General features: G+C 39.3%; 2 protein-coding genes across 7 annotated transcripts in view; one reads left to right on the forward strand and one right to left on the reverse strand.

The window, feature by feature from the left end:
• Positions 1-17,449, forward strand: part of KITLG (KIT ligand) — a 101,287-nt gene that overhangs the window by 76,399 nt on the left and 7,439 nt on the right. For 5 of the 6 annotated variants that reach the window (XM_060165035.1, XM_060165040.1, XM_060165037.1 and 2 more), the window contains one exon: positions 7,445-11,809. The exons of the other annotated variant lie outside the window; for it this stretch is intronic. The gene's annotated coding sequence lies outside the window, so the exon portion shown is untranslated. Of the gene's footprint in view, positions 1-7,444; positions 11,810-17,449 lie in introns of those variants that run through there. 6 annotated transcript variants of the gene reach the window in all.
• The window catches only part of TMTC3 (transmembrane O-mannosyltransferase targeting cadherins 3), a 302,048-nt gene that overhangs the window by 5,983 nt on the left and 278,616 nt on the right, over positions 1-17,449 (reverse strand). Inside the window, exon 19 of the mRNA XM_060165029.1 lies at positions 2,361-2,485. Coding sequence (XP_060021012.1) covers positions 2,361-2,485 — 125 coding nt within the window. The remainder of the gene's footprint in view (positions 1-2,360; positions 2,486-17,449) is intronic.

A 17,449-nucleotide genomic window follows, 5' to 3' on the forward strand; every position in this document is an offset into this window, starting at 1 on the left:
ACCCGTGCCTTCAGTGAAAGCATGGAGTCCTAACCACTGGGCCACCGGGGAATTTCTGAGTGTTTCCTATTTTTGAGGCCAGAAAATAAATTAGACAAGGGGCAAAATATTTTGGACTAAATAGGACTAAAATAAAATATTATTAATAGAAGAAGAATTAATAAAATCAATTTCAATTAGGTGTGATTAACATGATAGGAAAAGTATCTCATTTGTTAAATGCTGAAACAAATGAAAATCAAAAACATTGCCCTGCTATTTTAAGGAAAAGTAGAAAAGGTCAAAATCCCATACAGTAAAAAAAAAAAAAAAAATCCCATACAGTAGGAGAGGGAAATTGTCAAGGTAGTGCCACCTGCCACATGACATAATACTTGTGCCTCATCACCGTCCAGAGCCCAGGACACACTGAATATAAACCGGGGACAGATAACCTGTTGTGATTGTGTGGGTCTGTGAAGGGCCTGGGGAGAAAGGAGACTAGGAAAACATGACCAGAGGGCGCTGATGTTTATACCTCCTCTCCCCTCTCCTGTCTACTTTCTCAACTCCCAAGCTGCAGACGCGGTGCAGGGAGCACCCTGAATGGCACTAACCTGATCCAACGTCATGCATGCTCTTCCCATTTGTACTTCTGCCAACTCACTGTTAATTCCGTTCTGCTCATGAACCCCCATTTATTACAGTGGTGTATAAGTGTTCTTTCATCTTCCTAAATCTTCAGTTCTTCCCCTGCACTCCCTCGTGGTTAGAGGATCATTTACTCGCCCGATTATTACAGACATGGTCTCCGGTGAGCTTCACCTTTTCCTTACAGGTCACTGTCCTTCCAGCTTTCCCTTCTGTCCCAGATTCAGAGATTTCTCTCTAGATTGAACCTTCCCCAGGAAAACTGGGTCACAGAGCCTTTGTCTCCTCCAGGAACTCACTTTTATCAAACATCATTTTTCAACAACCCAAAATAACATCATATAATAATAGTAATTATGTCGCATATGCCTCTAACACTTTAACCCTGCTATTACACAGACTTCATTTTTGCCTTGAATCATGCCCTTGATCACCACGTCTGGAGCACGAATAGCACCCTCTCTTCTGCTCCCATCCTAGCTGTCCTCTAGCCTCATGTTTCCTGTCAAACACTGTAAAGGAATAAACCCTTCACTTGACCCTTTTTATTTGCGGGTGCAGTATTCCCCAAGCTGAAATCATTGTTATTCCAAGAAACATGTCTTTGACCTCCAATCCCAGTACAAACCTACTGTTTTTTCCCCACTGCTGTTTCACTTCCCTTAAGCCAGACATCCACCAACTACACATTAAATGGTTAATTGAACCTTAAAGGCTCAAGTAATGTTCTCTGTGGTTTGCTTTTCAATGGCATCACTGGGATCCTGTTTTGGCACATAGGTGATGTGGTGTTTAATTGTGGCATTTGTCCTGTGACATTTGGGAAATGGATTATGATGGAAAAGCCCAGGGCACTTGTCTAGGAGAAAGAAAGATGGCATTTTAAAGCAGCTATAGTCAAGCAACTTACACATGCTGGTCAGGGAATATACAAGGACAGGAAGTGAGTCTGTCTGGTTCTTGCTATATCTCCTCACAAGTACCTCACTTGTTGCCTAAGCACTGTAGGCGCTCAATAAATGTCTGTTGAAGTGACTGAGTGAATAAATAAACCCTAAATGAAAATCTTACCAAGTGGTAAGGAAGATAGCTCTGCTGAAGTGGCCTTTTTTTTAAGGTTCTTTTGTTTTGCAAGATGAATATGTTCCAGAGACCTGCTATACAACATAATGCTTAGAGTTAAAAAAACTACATTGTGCATTTAAAACTGTGTTCAGAGGGTAGATCTTGTGTTAAGTGTTCTTACTGCAATAAAATAAGATGTTTTAAAACAATCTTTTAAAAAGTGCAGTAAGGTTTATTTTTATCTTGTATGTGTATGTGTGTGTTTAATTTGCTGATTTTGGTCAGTAGGACAGCAGAGTATGTACAGCAAGGGGGAATACAGTCATATGGGAAATGGCTAAATTATTTTTCTTAAAATCTGAAATGTTACTCATATAATTAAACGAATGAAATTAGGTTAAAGAAGCCCCAAATTGTTTAGAAATAAACTCGTCACATACCATTGAGGAGCTGGTGTAAAATAGATGACCTTACTTCTCACCATTTCTGCAAAGCTCTCTCAAGGCTCAGCTCAGAACCACCACCTCCAAAAAGCTAACTTCCCAAATGAAAGTAATCTCTCTTGTATGGCCCTCTAATTATATTTTGTATTACACTTCATACAATATTAATATGGTATTAGTTACCATTACTTACATAGACGTTACTTACTCACAGCCACTTACATAGACGTTTTGTGTCCTCTTCTAAACCATAAGCTCTTAGAGGACAGGATTGGTTTCTGAATATCATTTTGGAATCCCATTAAGCTATATAGTTTACACTTTGCACATACAAGTGATGAATGTACCTGTTGAATAAATGAATGGAGAGATGGATGAATACCTCAGAGAACTGCAGTAACGTGAGAATAAAATTTATGGAGTAAAAACAAAAATAGACGTGTGTAGGTAGAAGTAAATAAGAATTCAAATACTGAGGGCAAGATAGATAAAAGGAGGAAAATAGAAGCAGCTCATTATCATGAATCTGCAAACCCCGAAGTCAAAATATATATGTATCATTTGTAACCATTTATTGAGTACCCATCGTATACAGAAAGCCTGTTCCTTGTATCAACAGAGGTTTGGTAAAACCTGCCAAGGAAATTTGAGTATAATTTGGGGAAAGGGATGTGGTGGAGGGAAAGGCTTGGGGGAACAGACTGTGACATGGTAGGAGAGGAAATATGCCAAGAAATAAGAAGAACAGTAGTAAAAAGTACCAAGATAGAAATGAAATATGGAGTTGTAATTATATATTTTAAAAATTGGATATAATTTGGATTATAGTCATTTTCTTGCTTCACAAAAAAAGGGGAAAATATAAGGAATGACTCAGGTTTGTGGCAAGGATTTCTCCCTGAAATAGAAGTTTCATGAACTAAAAGAAATTAAACCAGGACAAATATTGGAACACTAGAATAGAAAACATATGGAATAGTTCTCCAACCTATAATTGGAAAATGAAGAGGAGGATTTGATATTTTAAATACAAGGAAGGAATGTAGATAATGACCCAGAAACAAAAGAAGTTGCCTCTAAGAGAAAATATACAAAAGCTGTGTTTATTTGACATCAAACGTGAAATTATCTCTGCAAAAAGTTAAAAATGTATTTAGTCAACTAGCTAATGACAAGTATACGTATGTGGCATCCCAGAAGAATTTTTCATTTATTGGGTTGCGTGTAGCACAGTTTAAGAGAACGAAATAGAGTAGATCATAGCACAATTTTACTCTTCATTCTAACCACAAATGTGACGCCAACAAGCTCTAGTACGTGCACTGTTGGATGCAAAGCTTAATATAACCTAGTTCTGTCCTCAAATTGCTTATGGCCTACAAAAGGAGATGAGACATATGCATAATAACCTATTTTAAAACAGACTAAAGGAGATTTTGGTTAAAAAACAACAAAAGAAGCTGACAAAGAAATGCAATAATGAGTCAAAGGCAAAGCCACTGCATATGGTTGTAGAGGATGTGCCCTGAACATAGCTCTAGATAATGACTGGTACAGATGGCATCCCATAGAATTGTACCACCCATATACAATTGTCTTATTTAACTGGGGAGAGAAATCATTCGGAGAAAGGCTTTATTGTAAGGGTGATGGAGGTGGCATTTGTATGGAACTGGATCTTGGATGATTGCTAAAATTTTACTGGCGATAGGGAAGTGGTAAATCCAGATACTGCAAATGGCATAAGTTAAATCAGGGAGCTGAAAGTACAGACTGTGTTCAAGAGTTTGTACAGCTGGACTCCAGTAGAAGTACACATAAAGGGTTAAAATGCTGAGAAAGGATGGGCATCAGTTTGAAACAAGGTCTGAATTCCAAGTACAGGGCTTACACTTTATTGAGTAATATAAGGAGTTGTTGGAGGGTTTAGAAAAGACATAATACAATCAAAGCAGAGGTTTAGGAAAGTAATCAGATGTTGGCGTGGCCAGATGGATGGGAGTGGTGACCTGGAATCAAGGAGTCCACTTAGGAGGCCAATCTTCAAAACAGGTGTGAGAGAATGACAACCTGAACTAGGGTCACAGCCATGGAGATAGGAAAGCATAGGCCATTTTGGAGTCACTGCAGTAAAAGAATAAGTCCTAGTTCCTGATGGGATGTGAGGCTTGACATCGCAGGCAGTAATCAGGGATGATTTGGAGCCTATGGGACTAACCAGATGGCAGTGCCAATAGAAAAAAATGGGAGAAGGAGCCGTTAGGAATTATTAACCAGTGGCCAAATATGCTTCACTGGAAATTCAGAGTACAGTAAGGGCTGCAAATAATAGATTGGGGATTGGGAAGTCATCCACGAAGAATTTTAATTGAGACCTTGGGAGAAGGACCGTGTAATCACGGAGAAGGCCCAGTTTGGTTGACGGTAAATAGCATGAGTTTGTAGATACTGAGATGGCGGTGTTTAGGGACTTATCCCAGCATGGTAAGTGTAGAAAGTAATCTTTTTTTTAATTTATTTATTTTTGGCTGTGTTGGGTCTTCGTTGTGGTGCACGGGCTTCTCATTGCAGTGGCTTCTCTTGTTGCAGAGCACAGGCTCTAGGCGTGTGGGCTTCAGTAGTTGTGGCACGCGGGCTCAGTAGTTGTGGCTTGTGGGCTCTAGAGCACAGGCTCAGTAGTTGTGGCACACGGGCTTAGTTGCTCCGCGGCCTGTGGGGTCTTCCCGGACCAAGGCTCGAACTCATGTTCCCTGCATTGGCAGGCAGATTCTTAACCCCTGGGCCACCAGGGAAACCCCTAGAAAGTAATTCTTATTATAATTAGGCTGGTGGAGAGATTCATAAAAGAAACACAACCTGGAAGTTTCCAGTAGATCTAAGACAGAAGAAAGTCGATCCTAGAATTGGAATAGGGATGAGGGCAAGTTATGCTGGGACATTTATTGCACAGGACTCAATAATGGTTGGTTACCAATGGCCAGATCTTTGACTCTTTACCACATATTTCCTAAGAATTTCTAGAATTTTGAAGGTTTTGGTTTGGAGCTCGCTCTGTGTAGATACATTGTGATGCAGAGGATTAGAAGGGATTAGACTTGGGTCTAATCTGCACCTTAATTAGCTGTAGGTTCCTGGATGAGTCAGTTGTCTTTTAACCCCTGATTCTTCAAATGTAATGGGAGGATAATACTACTCACCCTATTTATTTCGCGAGGTTGTTGCCAGAATCCATGGTATTATTATAAAAATGGTAGTTTCGTTCTATGGGAAACCATTTGTTGGTTTTTATGTTTGTTTTCTTTGCGAAATGATCCAAAGACATAATCAGAATAGATTTCCAATCTTGCTTCTCTACGCTTACGTTTAGAGTTTCAAGTTATTTGTAGCTTTTTCAAAAAATATATATATTTTTTGCTTTTTTGTGATTTCCTTCTGCTTTTCTAACCAAGTTTTATTTTTAAAATATCTGCTAGGTAATTTGCATTTCTGAAATTTGCTCTTAATGCCTGTTAATTTCTCCTCCGGTATTTAATTCTGCTTTCCTAAATACAGGTTTTCTATTTTTTAGAGTTCTCTCTTTGGTAAATTGTCATGTAATATGGTTTTTAGTATATTATTACATTTTATATATTTACATTTTCAATATATTACATTTAATGATTGCATACATTTCGTGTATTACATTAGAGTAATATACATTTAGCATATTACTGGAAAAAAACACTGTACTTCTTATCACTCATACTATAAAGTTTTATATATAGCCTATGTAATGATCTCAAACATTTTAAAACCAGTGATCTCTGGTTCTGGGATTGATAAATAAGGACAAAATAGGAAAAGAGTAGGGAAGAAACTAAATGCAAAATACACATTTATTTAGGGGTTGTGATTGAAGATAGCATGCAAATGCTGCCTATAATTAAAAAAGAAAAAAAGATAAGGAAGTACAAATACTTCACCTGAAAGCTGAAAAATCTGAAAGCTGAGTCCAAAGCTCAGTGGTTTAACACCAGCACTGAAAAGCTAAAACAGAGTCTGGCTTTCATGCTTCAGCAAGTACAGTAAGCTGTGCTGAGGCCAAATGAACTTCCCCAGAGGCTTTGTCAGGAATGTGGTGCCAGGATTTCTATCTTTCTTCTTCTGGCTGACAGCACTGAAGGAGATCCTACTGCTGCTCTTTCCTCAGCTGGGAGAAGTGATTGCTAGAACCTGGCTAGGCAGTCAGGATACTGGCACTGATCTGTGGCTAGGAGGCTGTCATTTGTGGGTGGCCTCTGATCAGCCTCTCCGCCTGTCCCAGATATCTCTTGCATGCCACTCCATCAATCTCCGCTTCTCCACTCTGAACACCGCCATTGTTCTTCAGACCCTCTCCCCTCACCACCTGTTTACAACCTCTTCAAAGGCTTGTTAGAGAAATTCAAGGCTACATAGATTGATAACACTCATCAGAAATGGAGATAATCTGTGCTGTGCTTGGCGGTATGAAAGCCACAGGGTATTCATTCATCCACTCTATGTTCAAGAAATATTTATTGAGTACAAGTGTCCCCCTCCAGTGCTATGCAAAAGTAGAGCATTCCAATGAAACCTGTCTTAAACCAAAATGGCCTAAAGCAAAGACGCAATCGCCTTAGGATACATCTTGCTAATGCGATGCATAAAATAAATCTATGTAAAGCACAGATGCTCGTAGACACAATTCAAAGTTATGGTGGCTTTATGCTGAGAGGCTAAGTGTAGTTCCGGGGAAGAACTTGGCAGTGCCACTCTCACTGCTGGCGGTGCACACTGCCTCTGTAGGCTCACTGCAGAACAAACCCTGAATGCGACGGTCTCTTTTTGCCTTTTTTCATAAAAGCAAAAATCCTCTTTGGATTTCTTTCGTTTGTTGAAAACAGGTACTAAAGTAGGTGTTTTGTAAAAGCAAAGTGGTATAAAGGGAACTTTGAAAAGCAGGGGACACCCGTATCTATTTTGTACCAGGCACTGTTCTAGGTGTTGGAATACAGCAGTGAAAAAGATAAACAAAAGCTCTATGTTCCTCATGGGGCTTACATTCTAATGGGAAGAGACACTCAGTAAACAGTAAGATCATTTCAGATTATGTAAAATGTTACTAGGGAGATCAGCAAGTGACTGATCACTGCATCTAGGAAACATTTGTCAAGTTATTTTAGGCTGTGTAAGTGAAGCATGCATTGTAAATCTATTACTCATTCAAAGCCACATGAATTCAGCTACTGAGAATGAAAAGAAGGTAGAAAGCAGATATGCTATAATCTCTCTTTTTTCTTCTCTAGGCGGGTAACAGTTCATGTTTGCTTCATAAATGAAGCAGCTTTAAACAAATTCCTATTCTGTCTGGAGTGACAGACCGCATCTTTATCTGTTCTTGCTACCCATGACTATGTGGATGATTCAGAAATTGGAACAAAGTGTTTTACTGTGAAACTGGCACTGAATTAATCATCTGTAAAGAAGAACTTGCACCGAGCAGGACTCTATTTTAAGGACCTGGGGGATTTGTGGTCTCAATTAGAACTTGCAGCTGATGTTGGGAGAGAAAGCACGTGTCCCAGGCTGCACGTACCGTTTTGCATGCCTCCAGAAACGTCTAATTGTTGAAAAACCACATAGCTTTATTTTACAGTTACAACCTGCAGTTCATAGTTATCTTGGTCTCTGCAAGTAGATTTCAGCCTGGATAGTGGGGGTCATCATTTTTATCAAAGGGATCTAGAAAAAATTCAAAAAACAAAAACTCCATAGCATCAGCCACTGTTCATTTAGAAAGCAGTGGGAAAAGAGGGTGGGGGTAGGGGCAGGTCAGCCTTCTAGCTGCTGATCAAGGAATGATATGGGTCTGAGCTTGGTCTCTTTCTGACAGAGTGTGCTCAACCGTATCCCACTAGACAAACGGACATGGTTGTCTGACTTTAGTCATGCAGGGGAGCCAGTACTGAATTACACAACAGTGATGCCTTTGCAGAGGAGAGACTCCGAAAGAGTCATCACACGAAGAAGCTGTGGACACTGCCCAGCAGAACAGTCTGCCGAGGAGGGCATCTGGCACCCCTGGTGAAGTCAGCCTTTGCCCTTGACCACTATGGCGTGTACAAATTGTGCTTGCAAATTATATTACAAAATGTTTATATTCTAAAACTATCACAGAGTTATGTAAAGGGACTTAGGAGAAATCACTGAATGTATGGAGGCCGCATTTTCAATTTCTGCTGTGGGAGAGAGTAAATATAAATTATGATATTTAGTATCTATGGTTAGATAACCACACACATGCTAATATGGGTGTTGAAAACTAGGTGACTTGGCTTTTACAAGAATGCAGGGGATCAGGAAACTTTAGTTATTTATAGTATAATCACCATTATCTGTTTAAAGGATCCATTTATTTAAAATCAGGCACTCTGTATTCATTAAGGTTTATGAATTGAAAATAAAAAGAAAGCTTTATGTAGTTACGCATGTCAGTTTGCTATTAAAATATGCGACAGCGTTTTTGTCATATTGAGTGAACTTGGCAGGAATTCCCAAGATGGACATTGCATTTTTAAACCAGAACTTGTAAGACATTAAGTGAATTTCCCTTGCCAATTTTTTTTTTATTTCAAAGGACCATCTGACTAAGGTCAAGGAATGATTTCTTTTGGTTTATTTTGATGAAGATTCTTTTAATATATCACAAACGTACACATACAGGAATCCAAAGCTTTCCATTCTAACTTGATCCTCGTGATGACATCATTGCCATGTCTATCACCATCACATGACTGTTTTCAATGCAGTGATAGAGAAGGGCATGAAAAACTGCTATCTTTCCTTTGTTTTCAAAAGTCCAAGAACTTCTAGTAGAGCTGGATTTTAGCTTATGTTCAAAGCTAATTCAAATACAACTCTAGTAAGTGGCCCTTGCTCTTTTTTATACCAAAGAGCTCAGATGATTTCTACGATCCCTCCCCTAAAGTGCTGTGGTTCCTCAAACACTAGTCATGTCTCTAAGATACAACCCAGATGCTTTGGGAAGTTGCATTAATTTATTCAGTCCCTCAAATATCCCATGGTACAACCAATTATATATAATAAAACCAGAGATCAATTTAATGGCTGAAAGGACCTGTCTCAGTGTGTGATGTTGATTGTTTTGAAGAAAATAGACATAGATTAACATGAGTATGTGTGTAGGTCATGTGTCAATTGAGAAGATTGATACTTCTCAATCTAATAGTTTGTTTCAGCAATGGTTTCAGTTTTTGTAAGTATGTAAAAATGCTGCTTAATGAGCTTTAGAGTATAATAGATGTACTTTTGTTCTCAAAGCTGGTAGCTGGGTTTTAACACACAGGACATGGTCCTAATTGATAGGGTTAAATAAACAAATTCAGCAAGTTATGAAATCTGGCATGGTAGGCGAGGGGAGATGTATTCTGCCTAATTAAATGTATTGGTTCATTGAGAGTTGTGTGGATTACCAATTTTTAAAACACTAAAATTCAGTAAAATACACGAACAATAGAAAAATGTTGAACATTACTTTGGTTGGTAGTTGCTTGGGAATGAACTCTCATATCTACTTGGAGATTAAAAAATATATATACATATATGTCTTTGCTTTATTTTATCCAATATGTGTTCTGAACATCCTTTATAAATCATGGAAAACTCACAACTGACATCTTAAACTGTGAAATCACCTTTTAAACTGGTACCATGTATCTGATAGTTCTCTTTTGTAATGTTTCAAAATTGTCTTTTAAAATGGTGTCAGAAGTCTGCAGATGCTAAATTATACTTCAGAGTAAAGTATAATTAAGCTTTGTACCTCTGTGGTAGAACCCAAATCTATAGAGAAACTGGCACTGATAAACGGTGCCTGCCCTGTGATATCAAAGCGTTGCTTGATTTTGTGTTATAATCTGATGTGCTTACCACACAGCCACTTTCTAATGAGTCAGAAACAAGTTATTTTTTTCAATACTTTAACAGAACAAGTACCCTATTCTCCTTGAAAAGGATTAACTGTGTGAAAAATGACAATGTATGATAAAGTATGTTCACAATGAAATATCTGCTTTTAGTAAGAATTAAAGTACTCCGGAGAAACTTTGTGGCATATTTTGGTATTCTAATTCAAATGAAGTTTTAAATTAATAGAAAACTCCACGCAGAATTCATGGATATTTCTTAATGTTTTTCTGAAGCTAGGTTCTGGTTTCAAAATGTAATTCCAGTATGGGGCTTTTAGCCATTCCCAACCTATTCTAATTTAACTAAGAAATATATTTTTCAAGAAGGCAGTTGGACATAGTGGGATGGATGTTAGGAAAAATTGTCAGGAGCTTCCACTCTGCCATTAACAGGTATTGGTAAATCACTGCCCTTCTTTGGCTCTCAATTTTTATTTATCTATATGGTGAAGTCAAGTCATACCATAGGTAGGAGAGAAACCTATTGATATGTGACTGACAAAGATGATAAAATAGAGCTGAAACTATCGCATATAAAATATCCAACTCTGATCTCTGTGAATAAGCAATTTGAACATAAAAAGCTATGGCTGTTCTTGTTTGTAATGTAAATAGGGTCCATTCGTAAAAGTGAAAATCAGTCTCCTGTAGGGTGAGTCGGATAACCACTTACACAAGAGATGGCTTTTTCCGTTGCTTAAATAAACATTTTTGGATCACCTCTGAAGAATGAAAACCAAGAGTACATTTTACCCAAGATGAGATGTGTGTAACATTTGGAAGTGTACCAAATCAAGCATTTAAATGCTCTCATTTTTCTTAAAAGCTAAGAGCAGAAAATGTAAGATGCTCATAAAGTTTTTAAGTGCAAAAAGATACTTTCGAATCCGTTTGGAGATGGGTAAACCATAAATTATATTTCAGGATTGGAAAGTGGGATAAGAATTTTAGAGAAAGCCAGCTTGTTTTGAAACAGTATTATTCTGAAATTGGCATTAAAATATAAACATTCAGATTGAAATTCCAACCAGTTCATTTGTGGTGTTTGATCACACAGTTTATGGTGTTGCTGGAAATGCCTTTGTAAAGATAAAATAATGGTACTTTCATTTCCTAACAAGATACTGTTTTAGAAATAATCCATATTAAAATGGATATTCTTGATCCTAAAATGTTTCTTAAGCATCGTACATGTATTTATAACCGCCGTCTCCAATTACATCTTATGTTGTTTTTTAAAATAAAATTGTTTAAAAAAACATAGTATTTTCAGTTACTTGATTTCTGAGCTATGACTCACTAAATAAAAATTTCCAATCAAAATACCCTATTCTCCTATATTCTAAGGATTAATGTGTGATTATAGTGTCCACTTGCCACTATTTTTTAAATCAATGGACTTAAAGTATTCAGACATTTAGATGGATGCACAGATATATTGCTAGTTCAGTCATAGATTGGAGTTTGCATATTGTAATGTAAATGTATGTCAACATTATTCTATAGTTTTATTATGACTGAAGTTAAATAAAAAAGGTTGTAAAATGTGATGTGTATGTACTGTATGTGTACTTTTAAAAATAGGTTTATGTCCTGACCCTTTTTTATACAGGTTTGAATTTGAAATTACATTATATATACACATACTTTATTGTTCTAAATAAAGAATTTTATGCACTCAAATTTGCCCTGTCATTATCTTAAAGTTATCACACATGTTCATAACATGGTTGAGCATTTAAGGTAAACTCAAAGTTTTCTATGGAAAACATCATTAATCTAGATTTTATTCTAATATGCACAAAAGGAGATAAATCATTTTATTCCAATAAATATGTATTGGTTAAGTAATCAAGGAAGATAGGTAAAGTAATCAAAGAAGGTAAAATTGAATTAATACACTGTTGGATCTCAAGGGGTTTCTAACTTAGTTGGGGAGAAGATAGGAAAACCACTGTCAACTGCATAAAGCCACAGTGAAGTAATTACCTAAGTGCAAAACTGCGGTCTAGTTAATGTACTTGGGGCACACAGGAAGAAGAAATAGATAGCCTAGGGATGATCATGGGGGAGTTGGTGTTTGGGCTAAGATTTACAAGGATGAGAAATTTTGATAAAGAAGGATAATTATGCCCAGCCTGAGCAGTGTTTTCCAAAGCAAGTAGTTTTAAAATTTCTCAATTTATCCCATCAAATCCAATCCTGAGCATACAGTGCATAAAGGGATACACAGTGAGATGAGACCAGAGCCTTGAATGCCACAGGAGGGCAGATTCTTCTTAGGGGCCATGCGAAGCCATTGCGTGCTTCTGAGAAGAGGGATGGAATGGCAAGATCATACACCATTATGGCTTATGTGGTTTAGGCAATAAGTAATCATCCTGCCTAGCCCCTGGTTGGTATTGGACTCCTGAGACCACATCCTCTAGATTTATGACATCACACTTATTCACCCACCATTTCTTTTCAGTTTCTTTGCTGATTTTTCCTCCTCTGCTCACGCTTTATATTACAAACTTCCATCAATATAAGCCTAGACGATAATAGCCTTGTAACTGATTGCACTCCTCCACTATTTAGCCCTTTTTCAATCAGTTCCTCATGTTAGAGTGAATAATATGGAGACAACTGATAATACTTTTCTCTGATTAAAACACTGAAATGGCTTCTCATTATTTTTCAGGACCAAACCCAAACTCAACATGGTTTATAAAGCCCTCCTCGACACATCTCATAATTTTTTTTTGGGGGGGGGGCAGGGGGTTGCTAATTGTTTGTTTTCCCCTTTAAGTTATAAACACATGAGGACTAGGACCGTGAAGACTTATATCATTGCATTCCCCCAATTTAATGCAATAATAAAGCATGGAATTGAAACAAAATTGAATCTGAATAGGTATTACCTATTGCAATGTTCAATAAGTTAAAAGTTATTTTCTAAAACTTTTTATCATGGACAATTTGAAATATATGCAAAAGTAGAGTAGTGTAATGAACTTCCATGTAACCATAACCTAGCTTCAATCTTATTTAAGTGCTGAATGATCTTATTTTATCTAAGTCACCTACTACACCACTTACCCACCACCCCTTTCATATTATTTTTAGGCTAATACCTACAAATATTTGATCTGTAAATATTTATATGTGTATCTCTAAATTATAAATTTTAGAACGTAATACCTTTGTCACACCTAAGAAAAATTATTCCTTAATATCAAAGACCCAATAAGTATTCATATTTTATCTCACATCATCATGCATTGCAATATTGTACTACAGCAGAGTATAAAATAAAGGTAAAATTCTCCCTCCAACATTAAAGTTCTTTCCTCCACAGGAAAACAGGTATTTCTTGTTAACCCTCAGAAAAACTATGTGTACATACATATTTATGTAATACTATCCTCTAACCTTACTTTTCCCATTTATTAGAAGAATGTGTAACACTTTGCATCAGCCCAGATAAACCTTTATCCACTACCATAGCCAGGAAATTATAGATGGACATTGAAATTGTACTATAATGTGTGCCTTTTGGAATTTCAGTCCATACTTAGCAAAATCCAATGTACTTTTAGAACTTTTTCTTCAAAATGAAAATGAGGCTGTCTTTTGAGGATATATCTGCCTCTTCAGCCCTCTCATTTGGTGGCTGTGTTTCCTCCATAACTGTCACTGGGTCTGGCAGTGGGTTCTCTGGTCCTCATTGCTGCTTCTGGGTCATCACTCCTTAATCCCTCCCAGATTTGAATCTCACGTTATCAGATTACATACCCACTGCTATTCACTGTTGCTTTCATGTACTAACTCTCAGGTTCTTCTCCTTCATTTCTTGATGGCATGAGCACCTACTTCACTGTCACTCATCTGTACTCCTGTCTTATTTCTTGGGATTTTGATACACATATAAATGATCCTTTTGGCTGCAGCTGCTGCTTCTTCCTTATCCCCCTCCTCCTCCTTTTCCTCCTTTGGAGACTTTTATGAATCCAGCTTTTCTATATTCTAATGAGTAAGGTTCATTTTAAGAACATCATTAGAGATCCTAGAGGGGAAGATGGCGGAAGAGTAAGACGCAGAGATCACCTTCCTCCCCACAGATACACCAGAAATACATCTACACGTGGAACAACTCCTACAGAACACCTACTGAACGCTGGCAGAAGACCTCAGACCTCCCAAAAGGCAAGAAACCCCCCCACGTACCTGGGTAGGGCAAAAGAAAAGAGAATAAACAGAGACAAAAGGATAGGGATGGGACCTGCACCAGTGGGAGGGAGCTGTGAAGGAGAAAAGGTTTCCACACACTAGGAAGGCCCTTCACTGGCGGAGACGGGAGTGGCGGAGGGGGAAAGCTTCGGAGCCACAGAGGAGAGCGCAGCAACAGGGGTGCGGAGGGCAAAGCGGAGAGATTCCCGCACAGAGGATCGGTGCCGACCGGCACTCACCAGCCCGAGAGGCTTGTCTGCTCATCTGCCGGGGCGGGCGGGGTCTGGGAGCTGAGTCTCAGGCTTTGGTCAGATCGCAGGGAGAGGACTGGGGTTGGCTTCATGAACACAGCCTGAAAGGGGCTAGGGCGCCACAGCTAGCCGGGAGGGAGTCTGGGGAAAAGCCTGGACCTGCTGAAGAGGCAAGAGGCTTTTTCTTCGCTCTTTGTTTCCTGGTGCGCGAGGAGAGGGGATTAAGAGCGCTGCTTAAAGGAGCTCCAGAGACGGGCGCCAGCCGCGGCTAACAGCGCGGACCCCAGAGACGGGCATGAGACGCTAAGGCTGCTGCTGCCGCCACCAAGAAGCCTGTGTGCGAGCACAGGTCACTATCCACACCCCCCTTCCTGTGCAGCCGCCACTGCCAGGGTCCCGGGATCCAGGGACAACTTCCCCGGGAGAACGCACGGCTCAGGCTAGTGCAACGACACGCCGGCCTCTGACGCCGCAGGCTCGCCCCGCACTCCATACCCCTCCCTCCCCCCGGCCTGAGCCCCCGAAGCAGCTGCTCCTTTACCCCATCCTGTATGAGCAAAGAACAGACGCCCTCAGGCGACCTACACGCAGAGGCAGGGCCAAATCCAAAGCTGAGCCCCAGGAGCTGTAAGAACAAAGAAGAGAACGGGAAATCCCTCCCAGCAGCCTCAGGAGCAGCGGATTAGAGCTCCACAATCACCTTGGCGTACCCTGCGTCTGTGGAATACATGAATAGACAACGAATCATCCCAAACTGAGGAGGTGGACTTGGAAAGCAAGGTTTATGATTTTTTCCCCTTTTCCTCTTTTTGTGAGTGTGTATGTGTATGCTGCTGTGTGAGATTTTGTCAGTATAGCTTTGCTTTCACCATTTGTCCTAGGGTTCTATCTGTCTGTTTTCTTTCTTTTTTTTTTTTTTTCCGGTACGCGGGCCTCTCACTGTTGTGGCCTCTCCCGTTGCGGAACACAGGCTCTGGACGCGCAGGCTCAGCGGCCATGGCTCACGGACCTAGCCGCTCCGTGGCATGTGGGATCTTCCCACACTGGGGCACGAACCCGTGTCCCCTGCATCAGCAGGCGGACTCTCAACCACTGCGCCACCAGGGATGCCCCCATCCGTTTATTTTGTTTTGTTTTTTTCTTAAAAAATTTTTTTTCTTAATAATTATTTTTTATTTTAATAACTTTATTTTATTTTATCTTACTTTATTTTATTTTATTTTATCTTGTTTCTTTCTTTCCTTCCTTCCCTCCTTCCTTCCTTCCTTCCTCCCTCCCTCCCTCCTTCCCTCCTTTCTTTCTCTCTCTCTTTCTTTCTTTCTTTTCTTTTCTTCCTTTCTTTCTACTTTGTCTCCCTTTTATTCTGAGCCGTGTGGATGAAAGGCTCTTGGTGCTGCAGCCAGGAGTCAGTGCTGTGCCTCTGAGGTGGGAGAGCCAACTTCAGGACACTGGTCCACAAGAGACCTCCCAGCTCCATGTAATATCAAATGGCGAAAATCTCCCAGAGATCTCCATCTCAACACCAACACCCAGCTTCACTCAACGACCAGCAAGCTACAGTGCTGGACACCCTATGCCAAACAACTAGCAAGACAGGAACACAACCCCACCCGTTAGCAGAGAGGCTGCCTATAATCATAATAAGTCCACAGACACCCCAAAACACACCACCAGACCTGGACCTGCCCACCAGAAAGATAAGATCCAGCCTCAGCCACCAGAACATGGGCACTAGTCCCCTCCACCAGGAAGCCTACACAACCCACTGAACCAACTTTAGCCACTGGGGACAGACACCAAAAACAACGGGAACTATGAACCTGCAGCCTGCAAAAAGGAGACCCCAAACACAGTAAGATAAGCAAAATGAGAAGACAGAAAAACACACAGCAGATGAAGGAGCAAGATAAAAACCCACCAGACCTAACAAATGAAGAAGAAATAGGCAATCTACCTGAAAAAGAATTCAGAATAATGATAGTAAAGATGATCCAAAATCTTGGAAATAGAATAGACAAAATGCAAGAAACATTTAACAAGGACCTAGCAGAACTAAAGATGAAACAAGCAACGATGAACAACACAATAAATGAAATGAAAAATACTCTAGATGGGATCAATAGCAGAATAACTGAGGCAGAAGAACGGATAAGTGACCTGGAAGATAAAATGGTGGAAATAACTACTGCAGAGCAGAATAAAGAAAAAAGAATGAAAAGACTTGAGGACAGTCTCAGAGACCTCTGGGACAATATTAAACACACCAGCATTCGAATTATAGGGGTTCCAGAAGAAGAAGAGAAAAAGAAAGGGACTGAGAAAATATTTGAAGAGATTATAGTTGAAAACTTCCCTAATATGGGAAAGGAAATAGTTAATCAAGTCCAGGAAGCACAGAGAGTCCCATACAGGCTAAATCCAAGGAGAAATACACCAAGACACATATTAATCAAACAGTCAAAAATTAAATACAAAGAAAACATATTAAAAGTAGCAAGGGAAAAACAACAAATAACACACAAGGGAATCCCCATAAGGTTAACAGCTGATCTTTCAGCAGAAACTCTGCAAGCCAGAAGGGAGTGGCAGGACATATTTAAAGTGATGAAGGAGAAAAACCTGCAACCAAGATTACTCTACCAGCAAGGATCTCATTCAGATTTGATGGAGAAATTAAAACCTTTACAGACAAGCAAAATCTGAGACTGTTCAGCACCACCAAACCAGCTTTACAACAAATGCTAAAGGAACTTCTCAGGCAAGAAACAGAAGAGAAGGAAAAGACCTACAATAACGAACCCAAAACAATTAACAAAATGGGAATAAGAACATACATATCGATAATTACCTTAAATGTAAA

This window comes from Lagenorhynchus albirostris, chromosome 11 (genome assembly GCF_949774975.1).
Source record: "Lagenorhynchus albirostris chromosome 11, mLagAlb1.1, whole genome shotgun sequence".
NCBI lineage: Eukaryota > Metazoa > Chordata > Mammalia > Artiodactyla > Delphinidae > Lagenorhynchus > Lagenorhynchus albirostris.